Source organism: Microcaecilia unicolor, chromosome 5, assembly GCF_901765095.1.
Source record: "Microcaecilia unicolor chromosome 5, aMicUni1.1, whole genome shotgun sequence".
Classification (NCBI taxonomy): Eukaryota; Metazoa; Chordata; class Amphibia; order Gymnophiona; family Siphonopidae; genus Microcaecilia; species Microcaecilia unicolor.
Window position 1 is genome coordinate 230,735,489 of NC_044035.1, and position 20,713 is coordinate 230,756,201.

Sequence of the window (20,713 nt, forward strand, 5' to 3'; positions counted from 1 at the left end):
TGATCATGAAGCCTTCACTGTCTATACAAGCACGCACTCAGGCTCCTCCACCAGATTATTATTTTGACAGAGTCTGGGGTAAGACTGTGGATCTGAGGACTTCTTTGATCAGGAAGAGTCTCCTCCCTGGACACCTCTCCTCCACAGGAAAGGGAAAAAAATCTTTACAGAAGACCTCTCTTTCAAATATTCATAACATGCCCTGGTGAGAGTGATACCCATCCCCTGTACTGACAGTGTACCTGGAAGGGCTAAGCCTAGAAGTTGTGGAGTGGAGCCAGGAAATCCACTGAAGAAAACTAAGTGCTGGTCAGGAGCCAACAGTTACCGTAGCAAGTAAAAACTGGAGGTAAGAATAACTGTGGCAAGCAGGAGTTGGAGTTAGAAACAAGGCCACAGGAACAACATATCGATAGAGCAAACTCACTGGAAACTGTTGAACAAGCAAGGGCATGTCTTCCTGGTCTTGCTTATTTTTGGTTCCTGATCAAATACACACCCTATGCCAATCCATGAGGTCCTTTGGGGGAACTTGCCTATTCTGGTACCTACAGGATAATACTTCACTGGCTTCCATCTTGGCTGTGTAGCTTCTGTGGCCCCAGCCACAAATCTCCAAATTCCACTCCCAAGTGTTGTGTACTTGATCCTCAGCAAACCTGATGCAGATTTTGTTCAGGAAGTAAGTACATAAGTATTGCCACACTGGGACAGACCAAAGGTCCATCAAGCCCAGCATCCTGTTTCCAACAATGGCCAATCCAGGACACAAATACCTGGCAAGATCCCGAAAAGTTCAATACATTTTATGCCGCTTATCCCAGAAATAAGCAGTGGATTTTCCCCAAGTCAATTTAATAATGGTCTATGGACTTTTCCTTTAGGAAGCTGTCTAGACCTTTTTTAAACCCCGCCTTTACCACATTCTCTGCAATGAATTCCAGAGTTTAATTACATGTGGAGTGAAGAAAACCTTTCTCGGATTCGTTTTAAATTTACTACTTTGTAGCTTCATCGCGTGCCCCCTAGTCCTAGTATTTTTGGAAAGAGTAAACAAAAGATTCACGTCTGCCCGTTCCACTCCACGCATTATTTTATAGTCCTCTATCATATCTCCCCTCAGCCATCTTTTCTCCAAGCTGAAGAACCCTAGACGCTTCAGCCTTTCCTCATAGGGAAGTCATCCCATCCCCTTTATCAATTTCATCGCCCTTCTCTGTACCTTTTCTAATTCCACTATATCTTTTTTGAGATGCGGCGACCAGAATTGAACACAATAATCAAGGTGCGGTCGCACCATGGACGATACAAGGGCATTATAACGTCCTCACTTTTGTTTTCCATTCCTTTCCTAATAATACCCAACATTCTGTTTGCTTTCTTAGCCGTCGCAGCATACTGAGCAGAGGGTTTCAACATATCATCAACAATAATGGAGTCCATTCCACTTTAGCTGGAGAAAGAGGATACCTCCTGAGCATATGAGCAGGATATTATCTAATGTTTTAACCCCACCCAAGGAAAGCATGACAGTGTCCACTCATGTAATCCTTAAAGAGACACAAGTGAGAATATGTAAGACAACCCTCTTTTGTTTTAACTTGAATAAGAAGACAGACTCCATATAAGGAGTCCAAAAGGCTACCACAGGCATTGTTGAACTTCCTCTCAAGATGGTTAAAAGTACAAGAATCTACTCTGTGTATGCCCACAGGAGGGATGCTTTGTACTCTTGACTTTCTTTGAAGGAAAGTTTACCAGAATGCTATGCTCACCTCCCACCTAGCTTCTTTCCAGTCCTTATGAGTCAATGCAAGTAAAACACAGTCAGATATTCTCCCTCTACGGAAATGTGACAACCTTTGGACAAGGGGCAAGGGGTAAGGAAAATGGCTGGTTAACCTAACTTTTGTTTTCAAAATGGCATTGAAAGCTTTTACCCTCAGTTATTGTTTAGACAATGGGTATGATGTGCAGGACAAGCTTGCTGATGTGCCCTGCATGGAGTCTCTGGGTCAAATCAAGGACCATTTTTTGGTGCTTCACACCCTCTCTACAGCCACTTCAAACCAGCTCTCATTACCTAGGAGGTACTCAGTTAGGACACCAAAGAAACACTACTATACTCCAAAAAGGCAATGTCCTCCTTCTTCCTCTTCCTGTTTCTAACATCATTCTTAGCAAAGGGCCCAAAAGCCACAATCTGCTCCACAGTCAAAACTTAGGATTTCCTGATCCCAAAGAAAGAAGGGGGGACTCCATCCATTCCTAGAAATATGAACCGTGAACAAATTCCTGATAAGAGAAAAGTTCAAGATGATTTCCCTAGGTACCTTAATCTTTATTCTGCAAAACAGTGACAGGCCATGTTCCCTGGATTTAAAGGATAGTTATACCCACATAGAAATAGATTCTGTGATTTGGATCTGTCTCAGATTTGTAATAATAAACTAGTGTACACTGTCCTTTGACCTAGCATCAGCACCATTAATATTCACAAATTAGATAGATGTGATAGCAGTGCATCTACATAAAATGAGGATGCACATATCTCCTTGTCTGGAAATTTTTTACTGATTGGGAGAACATTCAAGTAGGTGCTGTGGAAACAATAAACAGCTATCTGTGCCTAGCCTTGTTGCTTGATTTATGTGAGGCTTGACGCTATTGAAACCTCTCCCTTCCACCACGAAGCTACTTATAGTGTCTTTTGGACCTCAACATGGTACTATTCCAGTAGATGAAAGCTTCCTTGACTCCTTCAGTCACCTGACCTGAAAGGGTGGTCACTTCAGCATGCAGAGTCAGTACATCTCAGGCATTAATGACTTATATGTTCTATACATAGATTTTCTTCAAAAATAAATAAGGAAAAAAACCCCACTCCAACATATAAGTGTCAAGCAGCAAGAAGGAGGGGAAACCTCCGTGACAAAAATAATTATATATAAAATAGTATTTTTCAATAAGGCACTTAATATATACCTAAAACAAAGAAAAAAGTAATAGGAAGGCATCAGACATTCATAAATGACGGGCCATTGGACACTCTTATGGCTCCAGCTGTTTCAAATCCCAACCTTGTGTCATGTGGTAAATCATTTGCCTCCACTGTAAGAGGTCCAATTATTTAAAGAAGCTTTTAGCTTCTTTAATTAATTGTCAGAATTGGATATTCTCTTATTATGATGTAGCTATTTTATGTAAAAGTTGAACTGTTGTACCTTTGTGATATTACTTTGTAAACCACCTAAGACCATTTGTTTGGAGTAAGTGGTATATGAGCTGTAAGATAAGATGTACACATGATTTTGGTTTGAATTTCTCAGTTCCTGTGGTTGTTTGTATTTGACAACTGATTTTCTGAGACCCATAACCTACCTAAGATATTTCTACACTAAATCTACTGGTGACACCGGGGGGGAGATTCAGGAAAATTAAAAAAACCTTAGATTGTTCCTTCTGCTTTGATTTTCCAGTTATTCCATTTGCTTTTGCAAATCTCTTTCTTTTAACCTGAGGCAGAATTTATTTATTTATTTATTTATTTATTGCATTTGTATCCCACATTTTCCCACCTATTTGCAGGCTCAATGTGGCTTACATTGTTCCGTCATGATAATCGCCATTTCCAGAGTGAGAGATACCGTGGTATTACAGTAAAGATCTTACTTGATATAGTAGATTGAGCAGCCTTCTCAATAGCATTAAAATCTTCATTTCTAGTAGAAAATTGTAAAGAAAGTACCTGTAGAGACTTATCCAGGGCATGCAGTGCTTCAGCATAAGTTGTCTAAAGTTATGACTAGTGGTCTATCTCCCAATCCTTTTACTTATGTAGCTGGGGAAGAAAAATCAGCTTCTTCCATTGTACCAAAGACTCCCTCCTTTAACAGGGAGGAAGCAGCCAGTGGACCCCCCTCCTCAGGTAACCTTCCTCTACTTCATCTCAGAGCAGGTTGCTCTCCAGCACTGCTGGTCAACTCATTGCCAGGCTGCAAGAATGCACGTCGTGTCAGAGCTAACTGATACCCCATCCAAACCATTGCCTTATGGAACCTCCAGAGCCATGCATAGCCACAGATGCCTCCATAAAGGCTGAACTCTGCATGACTCTAGAGTCACTTGCACTAGCCAGAAAGGCTCCACGGCCATGGAGGGGGTAACTCCTAGGCTTAGCCTGGTGTTTCCCCATTGCTCACAATTGACAACGGAGAGTACTAACCGGACCTCAACACAGCACATCCCTTCTGAATGCCATCCCTAAGGAATTACTTCTCTACAGAAAGGGTGGTGGATGTGTGGAGCAGCCTACTAATGGAGGTGATGGAGATGAGGTCTATCTGAATTCCAGAAAGCTTGAGAAAATAACAGAGGATCTCTAAGGGAGAGGAAGGGATAGTAGAGGCTAGTAGTTGCTATTTATGGGCAGACTGGTAAGGCCATGTGGTATTTATCTGTTGTCATTTTCTATGGTTCTGTGCAACTATGGATCATGATTTAAACCTCTGTGATGAATTTAATAAAGGCAATTAGTAAATCTTAATAAATAAAATATATGGCTACTCACATCTATAAACCTTGTAAAATAGGCAATGGTTCAGTCAAAACTCTGGAGATGCATGGATTTCCAGAATGTTGTGATGAGGGAAAAGGGAAGAAAAAAAAGAAATAAAATGGAAAGCCTATAGAGTGTTGACATAAAAACAAATGACTTGTTTTTATGCTTTGTAATATCTATATTTAGTGTTTGAGTAAATAAAATTCAAAGTCAAGCACACATCCCATACAACCACAGGAAGGCAAACAGACTGCTTAAATGCATATATTATTGGACTCCAATAATGTTATGTGTGATGTATAAAATACACATGTTAACAAGATTCATACTTCATGTACAGTGATCAGAGATTAGGTGGAGCTTGGGTAGACTTGTGGTTTCATATGTTTTATAAAATATGCATATGTGTGTGTAATCCCCCATTATAATGGGATTACTAAAGATCATGAGAGAACTCTCCAGAGTCTATGAGGGTAGGGTTCTGAGGTTGTGGGTGGTAAAGGATCCAGCTCAAGGAAGTTAACAAGATTCATACTTCATGTACAGTGATCAGAGATTAGGTGGAGCTTGGGTAGACTTGTGGTTTCATATGTTTTATAAAATATGCATATGTGTGTGTAATCCCCCATTATAATGGGATTACTAAAGATCATGAGAGAACTCTCCAGAGTCTATGAGGGTAGGGTTCTGAGGTTGTGGGTGGTAAAGGATCCAGCTCAAGGAAGTGGGTTCCTGGGTAAAATGCAGAAGGAAATGTTTCTGAATTATGGTGTGGGAGGAGTTAAGAGTTAATAAATAATGTTGGGGAGTGCACAAGGTCTTTGGTTGCCTGTGCCCCTGCCGGGACCCTTGGAGGAGAGGGGGAGTTCTGGATGGGTTTGAGAAACTAAGGCTGACCAAAGAGGTGGTTTCTGCAAATTCTAGCATTAACCGTGAAGTGGAGGAGTGCTGCAGGTGGGAAATATGGGATCCCAGCCTAGGAGCAGGAACAGTGAAGAGCTGTTTGGAGCCAAAAGCGGTAGCCTAGAGAGGTACGCCTTTGGAAGAATGTGGACAAACAGGGAGGTCTGGTCCAAAGAAGGAGATCTGCTTGTTGCATAAGTGCTACAGGCATAGCCTTAGGTTGTTTCACCTAGAAGGGATGGGTATGGACAGGAGAAGCTGTAAATAAGTACATACTGTAGGATTATAGATTTTATTGGAGAAGATACACCATATCCCTCTGGATTTACAGTTTGCATCTGCTATCAAGTTTGGATTACAAATTGACTGATGTTTCATAAAAGAAGATTTGAACTGCCTGTTGGAAAATATTCAGTAAAGTTTGATTATCTTTCATAAGTCTCTGGACTGGAGTCTTTTCTTTGGGTGAGAGTGAAGCTTATTTACTCCTAGGCTGGTAAAGGAAAGAGAACAGAGAGTAAAAGAGAAATAAAGCCTAATCTCAAAGGCCTTCCAGATTTTTATCCAGTCCCGGCCTATGCCCAGCTCAGTGTGTGTGACTAGAAAAGCTGCCGTGCTTTTAGGGACTTGAGATCTTCCTTTCTTTGTGGCCCTGATCTCGGGTGCCCCTGACCTGCGACAAGCTAGCTGGTGCCCGGACTGTGTGGTGAGACCAGGGTTACTTGTGTATACTTTATGTACAGACACTTCTTTGCCCAAGTCTTATAAATATACATAGCTACCTGTGCGTCTTTATAAAATAGCATGGAAATAGGCACCTACTTATGCTTCATACATAGGTGACATGTTGTTAAAATTTTCTTCGTGTTTCCCAAGTCTATTTATACCTACTGTATTTGAATGTAACTTAATTTAAGCTACCCCTAAAAGTGTATGAACTAAGGATCCTGTTTACAAAGCTGTGCTAGCGGCTGGTGGTGTAGTACTGCTGACAAAATCCATTCACTTTGAATGGGCTGTGTTGGCAACGCCATGTGGCTTTGTAAACGGGGGGGGGGGGGGGGGGGGGGGGGGGGGGCAAATCTTAATAAATACAGCAAAGTTAAAATTGATAAGCATTTCACATATCCTTGAATTGACATATTTTTTTGCACTAAATGATTTTTATAATATTTTTTGCACTACAAAGGATTCTTGACTCATGATAGAAATTTGCAGGTATGAAAGAGACCAGGGTTAATTCGACTTGCTTTGAGGTTTTCCTCTTCTGATGAAGTCAAATGCTTAACATTTTTGTGTTTTAGAGTAATTTAATGTTGTGATCGATTTATTTTTTTTCTTTACATTTTACATGTATATTTCTGCAAACGGCAATGAAACATCCTAAGGATAGCACAGGACCAAGGCAAACTCCCTTAAGGAAAGAAGCATCATGAAATGCTGTTTTGTTTTATTTAGGCTGCTTTCATTGATACAAATAATAGTTTTAATTTGTATGTGTAAATCCAACTTTTGTATGGCATAGATTTCTAATATTTTTCAGTAATAGAGGGAAACTGGAAAGTTTAACATTTTATACCTTCATTGACAGGGCTGACTGGAAGGATTCTTACTGCAATATTGGAGGCAGAATATGAAATCACAGCACTGCAGATGGTAAGCTATTTGGAAGTGACTATAGATTGAAGAAGAACTTTAAAATATAGAGAAGAATTTTCAAAGTGTTTTACACATTTTGTATAAGCAGTTGCTTACCTATAACAGATGTTTAGCATAAACAGCAACATTGAATAGGCATAGAACTGGATCACATCGCTGCATGGTATCAGCATTGGAACTAAGTATTCTCCGAGGACAAGCAGGCTGCTTGTTCTCACGACTGGGTGACGTCCGCGTCAGCCCCCCACCAACCGGAAGAAGCTTCGCGGGCGGTCCGCACGCAGGGCACGCCCACTGCACATGCGCGGCCGTCTTCCCGCCCGTGCGCGACCGCTCCCGCCAGTTCCTTTTTTTCCGCGACTGGAGAGAGCCGTGCTTTTGCCGCTCTCTCTATCTTCAGCCCCGGAAAAACCGTCGCGTTTACGCGAGTCTCTTATTTTTCACTTTAATTTTACTTTATTAGTTGCCGCGCGCTCCACTTTCTTTTTCTTAAAAAAAAAAAAAAAAAGGAGCACGCGCTCCCATTTTCCCTCGTTTCTAGCGGGGGCGTCGCGTTGCGGCCTAGTGGCCGCACGGTCGATTTCTTTTTTCGAGGTGTGATTACCGCCACCATCGACGACTTTAACTTCGCCGACGCGATTTTTCCGTCGATGTCCTCGAAGGTCCCGAGTGGATTTGAAAAGTGTGGTTGGTGCGGCCGGCCGATCTCGCAGACCGACACCCACGCTTGGTGCCTCCAGTGCCTCTGGCCGGAGCACAATATCAAGTCGTGTTCCCTGTGTCTCGGTCTCCGGAAACGGACTCAGGTTGCGAGGCAAGTTCTTCGGGACCGTCTTTTTGGAACTTGCGCCGGCCCCTCGACGTCGACCTCGACGGCATCGGTATCAACGGCCGGTTCTTCGGTACCGGTATCGATGCCCGAGAAATCGGCACCGATGGCATCGACCCCAGGAGCACAGGTCCCGTCGGCCCGCCGGTCCGCCGGCGAGGGTAGGGGTGAGAGGCCGCGTGGGCAATCGGCCCCGGTCACTCCCTCGGCCCATGGCCCTCGGGACCGAACCCTGTCAGACCCGGTTCCTCGCGACCGAGGGGGATCGACCTCCTCCTCCTCTGCTCCACCTGGCGCCGATGACGGGCATCGCAAAAAGTCATACAAGCACCGTCATCGGTCGCCCTCGATGCACCAGGGTTCCGGTGCCGGCAAGGAGTCGACGCCGAAGCGTCCTCGTCGAGAGGAGAGATCCCCTTCGGTTGTGGAGGTACCGCCGCGTCAGGGTCCCAGCACTTCGGTGCCGTCTCCTGGACCCGAGCAGCTTCTGGCACCGACACCTCTACCGGCCCCACCGTCTTTCCCGGCAGCGGGCCTGGACGAGTGCCTCCGAGCCATCCTTCCAGGGATCCTGGAAGGGCTGATGCGCCAGGCTGTGCCGGCGCCGGGGGTGCTTGCGCCCTCGGCGCCGTTGACTGGCGCCGGCGAGCTCTAGCCCGGTGCCGAGGCCGTTGACACCGCCGCCACTTGCGGCGCCGGTCTCGACCGCCACGCAGGTGGAGTCCCCGTCAACGTCGATGGATGGAGCTTCGTCCCCGCCGGCGCGGGAGTCCACCGCTCGACGACACCGAGGCCTCGGTGCCTCGACGTCGAGCCGGGCCCGGTTAAGGACTCAGCTACATGAGCTCATGTCCGATACCGAGGAAGAGGCCTCGTGGGGGGAAGAGGAGGACCCCAGATATTTCTCCTCAGAGGAGTCTACGGGCCTCCCCTCTGACCCCACGCCTTCACCGGAGAGGAAACTCTCACCCCCGGAGAGCCTCTCCTTTGCCTCTTTTGTCAGGGATATGTCTATCTGCATTCCCTTCCCCGTGGTCTCTGTGGATGAGCCGAGGGCTGAGATGCTCGAGGTCCTCGACTATCCATCACCACCTAGAGAGTCCTCCACGGTGCCGTTGCACAATGTCCTCAAAGAGACACTGCTTCGGAACTGGATGAGACCGCTATCTAATCCCATCATCCCCAAGAAAGCGGAATCCCAGTACAGAATCCACTCTGACCCAGAGTTAATGCGGCCCCAATTGCCCCATGACTCGGCGGTCGTGGATTCTGCTCTCAAGAGGGCACGGAGTTCGAGGGATACCGCCTCGGCGCACTCTGGACTCGTTTGGGAGGAAGGCCTACCAATCCTCCATGCTCGTGACCCGCATCCAGTCATACCAGCTCTATACGAGCATCCACATGCGGAACAATGTAAAGCAACTGGCGGACCTGGTCGATAAGCTCCCGCCGGAGCAGTCCAGGCCTTATCAGGAGGTGGTCAGGCAGCTGAAGGTGTGCAGAAAGTTCCTGTCCAGGGGTATCTATGACACCTGTGACGTGGCATCTCGTGCTGCGGCCCAAGGTATAGTGATGCGCAGGCTCTCATGGCTGCGTGCCTCTGACCTGGACAACTGCACCCAGCAGAGACTGGCCGACGTCCCTTGCCGGGGGGATAACATTTTTGGTGAGAAGGTCGAGCAGCTGGTGGACCAACTGCATCAGCGGGAAACCGCCCTCGACAAGCTCTCCCACCGGGCGCCTTCAGCATCCACCTCAGCAGGTGGACGTTTTTCCCGGGCCCAGCAGGCTGCACCCTATTCTTTTGCAAAGCGTAGGTACACCCAGCCGGCCCGAAGGCCTCGTCAGGCACAGGGACAGCCCCAGCGCGCTCGTTCTCGTCAACAGCGTGCGCCTAAGCAGCCCCCTGCGCCTCCACAGCAAAAGCCGGGGACGGGCTTTTGACTGGATCCACGGGAACATAGCCGCCCTCAAAGTGTCCGTACCGGACGATCTGCCGGTCGGAGGGAGGTTAAAATTTTTTCACCAAAGGTGGCCTCTCATAACCTCCGACCAGTGGGTTCTCCAAATAGTGCGGTGCGGATACGCCCTGAATTTGGCCTCCCTGCCACCAAATTGTCCTCCGGGAGCTCAATCCTTCAGCTCCCATCACAAGCAGGTACTTGCAGAGGAACTCTCCGCCCTTCTCAGCGCCAATGCGGTCGAGCCCGTACCACCCGGGCAGGAAGGGCAGGGATTCTATTCCAGGTACTTCCTTGTGGAAAAGAAAACAGGGGGGATGCGTCCCATCCTAGACCTGAGAGGCCTGAACAAATTCCTGGTCAAAGAAAAGTTCAGGATGCTTTCCTTGGGCACCCTTCTGCCAATGATTCAGAAAATGATTGGCTATGTTCCCTGGATTTAAAGAACGCATACACTCACATCCCGATACTGCCAGCTCACAGACAGTATCTCAGATTCCGCCTGGGCACACGGCACTTTCAGTATTGTGTGCTGCCCTTTGGGCTCGCCTCTGCCCCACGAGTGTTTACAAAGTGCCTCGTGGTGGTGGCGGCGTATCTACGCAAGCTGGGAGTGCACGTGTTCCCATATCTCGACGATTGGCTGGTCAAGAACACCTCGGAGGCAGGAGCCCTCCGGTCCATGCAGTGCACTATTCAACTTCTGGAGCTGCTGGGGTTTGTGATAAATTACCCAAAGTCCCATCTCCAGCCAACCCAGTCTCTGGAATTCATAGGAGCTCTGCTGAATACCCAGACGGCTCAGGCCTTCCTTCCCGAAGCGAGGACCAACAACCTCCTGTCCCTGGCTTCGCGGACCAGAGCGTCTCAGCAGGTCACAGCTCGGCAGATGTTGAGACTTCTGGGTCATATGGCCTCCACAGTTCATGTGACTCCCATGGCTCGTCTTCACATGAGATCTGCTCAATGGACCCTAGCTTCCCAGTGGTTCCAAGCCACCGGGAATCTAGAAGATGTCATCCGCCTCTCCACCAGTTGCCGCACTTCACTGCTCTGGTGGACCATTCTGACCAATTTGACTCTGGGACGTCCATTCCAAATTCCGCAGCCCACGAAAGTGCTGACGACGGATGCATCTCGCCTGGGGTGGGGAGCTCATGTCGATGGGCTACACACCCAGGGTCTGTGGTCCCTCCAGGAAAAGGATCTGCAGATCAACCTCCTGGAGCTCCGAGCGATCTGGAACGCACTGAAGGCTTTCAGAGATCGGCTGTCCTGCCAAATTATCCAAATTCGGACAGACAATCAGGTTGCAATGTATTACACCAACAAGCAGAGGGGCACCGGATCTCGCCCCCTGTGTCAGGAAGCCGTCATGATGTGGCGCTGGGCCGGCCTTTTCGGCATGCTTCTCCAAGCCACATACAGTGGGGGAAATAAGTATTTGATCCCTTGCTGATTTTGTAAGTTTGCCCACTGACAAAGACATGAGCAGCCCATAATTGAAGGGTAGGTTATTGGTAACAGTGAGAGATAGCACATCACAAATTAAATCCGGAAAATCACATTGTGGAAAGTATATGAATTTATTTGCATTCTGCAGAGGGAAATAAGTATTTGATCCCCCACCAACCAGTAAGAGATCTGGCCCCTACAGACCAGGTAGATGCTCCAAATCAACTCGTTACCTGCATGACAGACAGCTGTCGGCAATGGTCACCTGTATGAAAGACACCTGTCCACAGACTCAGTGAATCAGTCAGACTCTAACCTCTACAAAATGGCCAAGAGCAAGGAGCTGTCTAAGGATGTCAGGGACAAGATCATACACCTGCACAAGGCTGGAATGGGCTACAAAACCATCAGTAAGACGCTGGGCGAGAAGGAGACAACTGTTGGTGCCATAGTAAGAAAATGGAAGAAGTACAAAATGACTGTCAATCGACAAAGATCTGGGGCTCCACGCAAAATCTCACCTCGTGGGGTATCCTTGATCATGAGGAAGGTTAGAAATCAGCCTACAACTACAAGGGGGGAACTTGTCAATGATCTCAAGGCAGCTGGGACCACTGTCACCACGAAAACCATTGGTAACACATTACGACATAACGGATTGCAATCCTGCAGTGCCCGCAAGGTCCCCCTGCTCCGGAAGGCACATGTGACGGCCCGTCTGAAGTTTGCCAGTGAACACCTGGATGATGCCGAGAGTGATTGGGAGAAGGTGCTGTGGTCAGATGAGACAAAAATTGAGCTCTTTGGCATGAACTCAACTCGCCGTGTTTGGAGGAAGAGAAATGCTGCCTATGACCCAAAGAACACCGTCCCCACTGTCAAGCATGGAGGTGGAAATGTTATGTTTTGGGGGTGTTTCTCTGCTAAGGGCACAGGACTACTTCACCGCATCAATGGGAGAATGGATGGGGCCATGTACCGTACAATTCTGAGTGACAACCTCCTTCCCTCCGCCAGGGCCTTAAAAATGGGTCGTGGCTGGGTCTTCCAGCACGACAATGACCCAAAACATACAGCCAAGGCAACAAAGGAGTGGCTCAGGAAGAAGCACATTAGGGTCATGGAGTGGCCTAGCCAGTCACCAGACCTTAATCCCATTGAAAACTTATGGAGGGAGCTGAAGCTGCGAGTTGCCAAGCGACAGCCCAGAACTCTTAATGATTTAGAGATGATCTGCAAAGAGGAGTGGACCAAAATTCCTCCTGACATGTGTGCAAACCTCATCATCAACTACAGAAGACGTCTGACCGCTGTGCTTGCCAACAAGGGTTTTGCCACCAAGTATTAGGTCTTGTTTGCCAGAGGGATCAAATACTTATTTCCCTCTGCAGAATGCAAATAAATTCATATACTTTCCACAATGTGATTTTCCGGATTTAATTTGTGATGTGCTGTCTCTCACTGTTACCAATAACCTACCCTTCAATTATGGGCTGCTCATGTCTTTGTCAGTGGGCAAACTTACAAAATCAGCAAGGGATCAAATACTTATTTCCCCCACTGTACCTGGCAGGCGTAAACAACAGTCTGGTCGACAGACTGAGCAGAGTCATGCAACCGCACGAGTGGTCGCTTCATTCCAGAGTGGTACGCAAGATCTTCCGAGAGTGGGGCACCCCCTCGGTGGACCTTTTCGCCTCTCAGACCAACCACAAGCTGCCTCTGTTCTGTTCCAGACTACAGGCACATGGCAGGCTAGCGTCGGATGCCTTTCTCCTCCATTGGTGAACCGGCCTCCTGTATGCTTATCCTCTCATACCTTTGGTGGGGAAGACCTTACTGAAGCTCAAGCAAGACCACGGCACCATGATTCTGATAGCGCCCTTTTGGACCCGTCAGATCTGGTTCCCTCTTCTTCTGGAGTTGTCCTCAGAAGAACCGTGGAGATTGGAGTGTTTTCCGACTCTCATTTCGCAGAACGACAGAGCGTTGCTGCACCCCAACCTTCAGTCCCTGGCTCTCACGGCCTGGATGTTGAGGGCGTAGACTTCACTGCGTTGGGTCTGTCTGAGGGTGTCTCCCGTGTCTTGCTTGCCTCTAGGAAGGATTCCACTAAAAAGAGTTACTTTTTCAAGTGGAGGAGGTTTGTCGTTTGGTGTGAGAGCAAGGCCCTAGAACCTCGTTCTTGCCCTGCACAGAACCTGCTTGAATACCTTCTGCACTTATCAGAGTCTGGCCTCAAGACCAACTCAGTAAGGAATCACCTTAGTGCGATTAGTGCTTACCATTATCGTGTGGAAGGTAAAGCCATCTCTGGAGAGCCTTTAGTCGTTCGATTCATGAGAGGCTTGCTTTTGTCAAAGCCCCCTATCAAGCCTCCTACAGTGTCATGGGATCTCAACGTCGTCCTCACCCAGCTGATGAAACCTCCTTTTGAGCCACTGAATACCTGCCATCTGAAGTACTTGACCTGGAAGGTCATTTTCTTGGTGGCAGTTACTTCAGCTCGTAGGGTCAGTGAGCTTCAAGCCCTGGTAGCTCATGCTCCATATACCAAATTTCATCACAACAGAGTAGTGCTCCGCACCCACCCAAAGTTCCTGCCGAAGGTGGTGTCGGAGTTCCATCTTAACCAGTCAATTGTCTTGCCAACATTCTTCCCCAGGCCGCATACCCGCCCTGCTGAACGTCAGTTGCACACATTGGACTGCAAGAGAGCATTGGCCTTCTACTTGGAGCGGACACAGCCCCACAGACAGTCCGCCCAATTGTTTGTTTCTTTCGACCCTAACAGGCTAGGGGTCGCTGTCGGGAAACGCACCATCTCCAATTGGCTAGCAGATTGCATTTCCTTCACTTACGCCCAGGCTGGGCTGGCTCTTGAGGGTCATGTCACGGCTCATAGTGTTAGAGCCATGGCAGCGTCAGTGGCCCACTTGAAGTCAGCCACTATTGAAGAGATTTGCAAGGCTGCGACGTGGTCATCTGTCCACACATTCACATCACATTACTGCCTCCAGCAGGATACCCGACGCGACAGTCGGTTCGGGCAGTCGGTGCTGCAGAATCTGTTTGGGGTGTAAATCCAACTCCACCCTCCAGGACCCGAATTATTCTGGTCAGGCTGCACTCTCAGTTAGTTGTTCTTCGTAGGTCAATTTCTGTTATATCCTCGCCGTTGCGAGGTTCCATTGACCTGGGTTCTTGTTTTGAGTGAGCCTGAGAGCTAGGGATACCCCAGTCGTGAGAACAAGCAGCCTGCTTGTCCTCGGAGAAAGTGAATGATACATACCTGTAGCAGGTGTTCTCCGAGGACAGCAGGCTGATTGTTCTCACCTACCCTCCCTCCTCCCCTTTGGAGTTGCGTTTCATAATTTTGCTTGTCATTCAACTGGCGGGAGCGGTCGCGCACGGGCGGGAAGACGGCCGCGCATGCGCGGTGGGCGTGCCCTGCGTGCGGACCGCCCGCGAAGCTTCTTCCGGTTGGTGGGGGGCTGACGCGGACGTCACCCAGTCGTGAGAACAATCAGCCTGCTGTCCTCGGAGAACACCTGCTACAGGTATGTATCATTCACTGTTCTGAGCATATATGGCCCTTCTCACCCATGGAAGTCTTCTCAGTGTCTCAGTTTGTTCTATAGCTCAAGAAAGAATGCAGCTGTCTAATCCTGTCCAACTTTGCTTTTTCTGTCAACAAGCAAGACTGAGTGAGACACACAAGGGTGTGACTCCTGAGCTTAGGGCCTCTCACTGTTGTAGGTTCATTGATCATCCAGGAGCAGTCTATTCATGGATATCAATGCAAGTTGCTGAATACTGGTCCAAAAATATGAGATGTAAAAGTAAAAAATGAGGACCAAGTAACTGCTGTACATATAGGGGCAATTCTATAACTAGGTTCCTCCATGGTAGAAGCCCATTCTATAATGGAACCTAGGACCCATTATAGAATACTAGCATAGTACATACACACCTAACTAGGGCAGGTGCAGTATACTCCACCTATGTCCCACCCAGGCTCCGCCCCTGTGTATGCATCTCCTGCAAATATATACTATGGAAGTTAAGCGGATATTTGCAGAATAGTGCTTAAGTGACATGCTAGCATATACATGCACATACACACATATTTTAGCAATCTAAACATTTATACACATAAAATGCGCATAAATGTTAGTGCCCAGTTTCTAGAATTGCCCCAATACTGTCCAGCAAAGCAGACTTCAAAGAGCTACTGTAGCTGCAGTAGCTCTAATTTGATGAAATTTAACTGTACTACCTGTAGGAACACCAGTTTGTTCATAGCAGAAAATCTCTGTTGTTTAAGTGCTTTCTTGCTGTTACCAAGATATCTTGAACTTGCGTTGACAGAACCAGAGTGGAAACTTAAAGGTGTTCAATTTCCATCTTGTCGAGACAGATAATTTGAATGCAGAAGGGGCCACCATTCTGTGTTATCAAAGTTAGAAATGTTTGAAGCTTGCTTAGAGAATGAACTGAACTGAGTAATTTTGCTTTGTTTTAAGAAGAGGAATCTCAATTCTGACAATACCAATACTGAGAAGCATTGTCCTGGCCATTTAAAAAACGTGTACACTGTTTTGCTATTAGAGGGATAAGCAAATAATTGTAAAGGAGAGGCTGTTCCCAGTTTATAGGCAGCACATCCCATGCATGAGCCCACTAAACAATGGTGTGGAGAAACAGGTGTACTTGAGGAATGCCCCAGACCTGAAAAATATCCCACAAGGTTTGATGGTCAAGAGAACACTCACGGGGCTGAAGAACTCTGCTAAGCTTGTCTTCTGTCTGGTTCTGATTGCTCAAAATGTAGGTGGAATTAATTTATATGTGATAAGAAATTGCAAAGTCTGAAATTTTTGCTGCTTCCCATTCTCCTTGTTTGATCCTGATTGAGCCTGTATTCAAACTGATTAATCCTGAAGAAGATGTACAAACATCAAAGGAAATAAAATAGCACTCCAAACTTAGATGATTTATGTGGAGCATTTATTCAGTTTGTGACCAACCTACCTATGTGAGTCAAGAGTAGAGGTGGGCTCCCCATCAATGTTTGGTAGAATATGTTCTGAGAATGGACTAATACTTTAGGTGAGCAAAGGGGACACCTGGTCATACTGAGTTCTGATATCCACCACTGTAGCATAGTCTAAAGTAAAGGTGATGAATGAATTGTAGCCTTTAGAGTTTGGGTAAATCGATTCCATTGGAATTTGCAAACCCATTATGATCTTTCTGGCATTTGCTTGAGGGATATGATCTTTGATGGTGTCTTTCAGTCTCTTTAATCTTACTGCAATAAATAGAATCACCAGTGCCTGGGGCATCTAGTATGAACATCCTCATAAAAGCTCAAAGCATACAACAAGGAAGCTCATTTGGCTGTAATGTCAGAAACTGAGATTCCCAAAGAAGTGTCAAATACATCACATGCTTGTAAGACATGTAAGACATATTCTGCATTCATGTACTTTTGCATGAATTGTTACCAGTTCAGCCTGTGGCTTGGTAGTTAGGCTAGATGAAAATCTTCTATTCTCCAAAGACAAGCAGGCTGATATTCTCACAAGTGGGTGACGCCACGTCGGCCCCGGAGGATTTTAAAGCAAAATCTCAAAATCTCTTTACGGCGTTCCGTCGCGCGAGCGATCGTACTGCGCATGTGCGCACACCTCTTCCCGCTCGCCGTGCGGACACGCCCCTCAGTTTTTTCTTTTTCCGCGTCTGAGGAGACACGGAGTTCGTTAGGGCTTCGTGTTTTCTTCAGGTCTTCGGAGTTAAATCTCTTTTTTATTTTTTCATTTGTACTTTTCATGGCAGGCTCATTGTGGCTTATATATACAGGTATTTTTTGTACCTGAGGCAAGAAAAAATTTAAGTAATTGCCAGAGTCACAAGGGGCTGTGCCTGAACAAAGCATATAAGCTTCTCTTTTCTTTTTTCTTGAAAGTGCTGGTATATTGTTATCTGTGGGCTCTCTCTAGCCAGCAAACTAAACAAGCCCACATTTTTATGATCCATTTATTAAAACTTTACAAACGGCTCTCCAGAGCTGTGACAGCCTGCTCCAGCACACCACTGTCTTTAAGCCCCACAAGTGGTAAAGGTGTATGTCACAGGAAAAACCAGGAACCTAAGCAGGTGCATCCCTGGTCAGCCACTGAATGGGCAACCTGGTGACACAATATCAGTGGTGTAACCTTTGAAGTGAGTCTCCACCCGCCTCGGCGCCTCCTGCTCTGCAGGTCATTCGGGCGCATCGGAGGATGTGTCTTGGGCCGGATCATCTCCCTGTGAAGCGCAAGTAGTGTCTCAAAGAAACGAGACGTATTCTACTCTGCCAGGGATGCCCAAAGGAGATCATTCTGGAGTCCGACAGAGACCGATGCACGCTGGGTATAGTTATGCATCGAATAGGTCTCCACCTGCCTCGGCGCCTCCTGCTTGGCAGGTCATTCGGGCGCATCGGCGGATGTGTCTTGGGCCGGATCATCTCCCTGTGAAGCGCAAGTAGTGTCTCAAAGTAACGAGACGTATTCTACTCTGCCAGGGATGCCCAAAGGAGATGCCCAGAGCTTTGCTCCCTCGGTTATGGAGGTATCCGGGCTTCAGACATCAGTCGGTGCCGAGAGCGTTGCTCCCTCTGTTATGGAGGTATCCTGGCATTGGACGTCGATGCACCGGTACGTCGGTACCAGGTATCATCGGTACCATGGGTCCCGTCGGCACCGGGTATCATCGGTACCATGGGTGCCGTCGATGCCGAGTGTCATCGGTGCCATGGGTGCTGTCGGTACCGGGTATCATCGGTGCCATGAGTGCCGTCGGTACCGAGTATCATCGGTGCCATGGGTACTGTCGGTACCGAATATCATCGGTGCGTCGGTACCGAGGAGTATCGATGCCAACTACATTGGTACCATGGTCGGTGTCATGGGTCCCGTCGGTACCGGGTATCATCGGTACCATGGGTCCCGTCGGCACCGGGTATCATCGGTACCATGGGTGCCGTTGATGCCGAGTGTCATCGGTGCCATGGGTGCTGTCGGTACCGGGAATCATGGGCACCATCGGCACCAGGTATCATGGGCACCATCGACTATCGGTACCAGGTATCATCGCCCATCGGTACCGAGTATCATGACTGCCATCGGTACCATAGTATCAGGTATCGTCGGTACCGTGGATACATGGGTATCAGGTATCATGGATGCCGTCGGCACATGAGTACCATCGATACCAGATATCATGACCAGGTACCATCGGTGCCATGGGTGCCATTGGTACCAGGTGTCATGAGCACCGTCGGTGCCATGTACCATCGGTACCGTCGGTGCTGTTGGTGCCGGATATCATGGGTACCATTGGTACCACATGTCATGGTTACCATCGGTACCAGGTATCATGGGTACCATCGATACCAGATACCATGACTATCATCGGTACCAAGTACCATGGGTACCATTGGTACCGGGGTCCATCGGTACCATGTGTATCATCGGTACCGTCGGTGCCATGGTCTAGCAGTCTGGTTTCGATTCCCTTGCATTTCCAGACTTTGTCCTTGGCTTCGGGACCATGGGTACCATTGGATGCCATGGGTGCTACCGCCTCCTGCGGCATCTGGCTTTTCACCTGGTCTCCTTCACCGATGCTGCCTCTGGTATGGGTGTTCGCACCCTACTGGGGCAACTTCTCGACCCATAGTAGCCTCCATATCGGACGTGTTTGGATCTGAGCTGCTCTGTTTGAGTAGTTAGTTCAGTTCAATGATGGTCATCTGACATTACAGTGGAGATTGTGAATCCCAATGCCCAGATGCTAGAGGTCCTGGACTACTATCTTCACCTGAGTCTTCTGCACTCAGAACAGATAGGAGTTCTAAGAACTTACTTTGGCGCCCCCGGGGCCAGAGCATACATCCTTAGCCTCTTTTGGAGAATGGCGTACCAGGCTGGCATGATCGCATCCCAAATCAAGTCTTGTCAGATCTTTACGAGCATTCCCACCGGAGTAGGCTAGACCTTTTCACCAAGTGGTCAGGTAGCACACGGTGTGTCGCAGGTTCCTGTCCAAGGGCATTTTCGACACTTGTATGTAACACCTAGATTTCTGCTCTAGGTACAGTGATGCGCAGACTCTCATGACTGTGTGCCTCTCTCCTGGAGGAGGAGACTCAGCAGAAAACTGTAGATATGCTGTACATACACTTCCTCATCTTGGAAGTTCTTTAGAGAGAGGAGTAGTTTTCCTTGTGCCTTAAGGGGTCGTACCTATACTCCTACTTCTCGACAGCCGGTTCGGGCTATGCCTCAGCACGCTCGTTCTAGTCAGCGGCGTGCACCTAATCAGGCCCCTGCAGCTATTCCCCAGGAAACAGAGGGGTTTTTGACTGGCTCCAATTCAGTATAGCCACTAAAAAAAAAAAAAAAAAAAAATGTCCGTACCGGCCATTCTGCCTGTCGGGGGGGAAGTTTACATTTTCTCCACCAAAGGTGACTTCTTTATCCTCCAACCGGTGGGGTTTTTCAACTAGTCCGGTTAGGATACATTCTCAATCTGGAATCAAACCCTCCACATTGTTCATTGGAAGCTTAATCCTTTAGCTTCCATCAAAAGTGAGTACTTGCAGAGGAACTCTCTGCTTTTCTCAGCGCCAATGCAGTCGAGCCCGTTCCACCAGGGCAAGAAGGGTTGAGATTCTATTCCAGGTCTTTCTTTGTGGGTTGCGTCCCATCATAGACATAAGGGGCCTAAACAGATTTGGTTCAGGATGCTTTCCCTGGGCATCCTTCTTCCCATACTTCAGGAAAACGATTGGTTATGCTCTCTGGATTTACAGGATACTTATACTCTCTTTGCATCCAGAGTATGTTTTTTTCCTAGTGCCTGGCTGTTGTTGCAGCGTATCTTCATGGACTGGGAGTGCATGTGTTCCCTTAACACGATGATTGCCCGTCTCAACAGATTACAGCACAGTACATATTGAGATTTCTAGACACATGGCTTCCGCAGTTCATGTAACTCCCATGGCACTTTTGCACATGACATCCGCTCAGTGCATCCTAGCTTCCCAGTGGTATCAAGTTTAGGGTATCTAGAGGATGTAACCCGACTGTTCGCCAGTCTTCGGTATTCCCCTCAGAGGTGGTTAATTCTCTCTATTTTGATTCTGAGGCATCTTACTCAGTCAAAAGCTGCTGACGAAGGTTGCATCCCTCCTGGCTATCCAACCAAATTATTTTAATTCAACAAACAATCGGGTTGTGATGTACTCGATAACAAAGGAGTACTGGATCTTGCCCTCTGAGTTAGGATGCCATG

The 20,713-nt window shown here is 47.6% G+C and overlaps 1 protein-coding gene across 2 annotated transcripts in view; it reads left to right on the forward strand.

Moving 5' to 3' along the window:
• NME7 (NME/NM23 family member 7) overlaps window positions 1–20,713 on the forward strand; it is a 525,560-nt gene that overhangs the window by 309,265 nt on the left and 195,582 nt on the right. For both annotated transcript variants that reach the window (XM_030203850.1, XM_030203849.1), the window contains exon 8: window positions 7,056–7,120. In XM_030203850.1, the coding sequence (XP_030059710.1) occupies window positions 7,056–7,120 (65 nt within the window). The remainder of the gene's footprint in view (window positions 1–7,055; window positions 7,121–20,713) is intronic.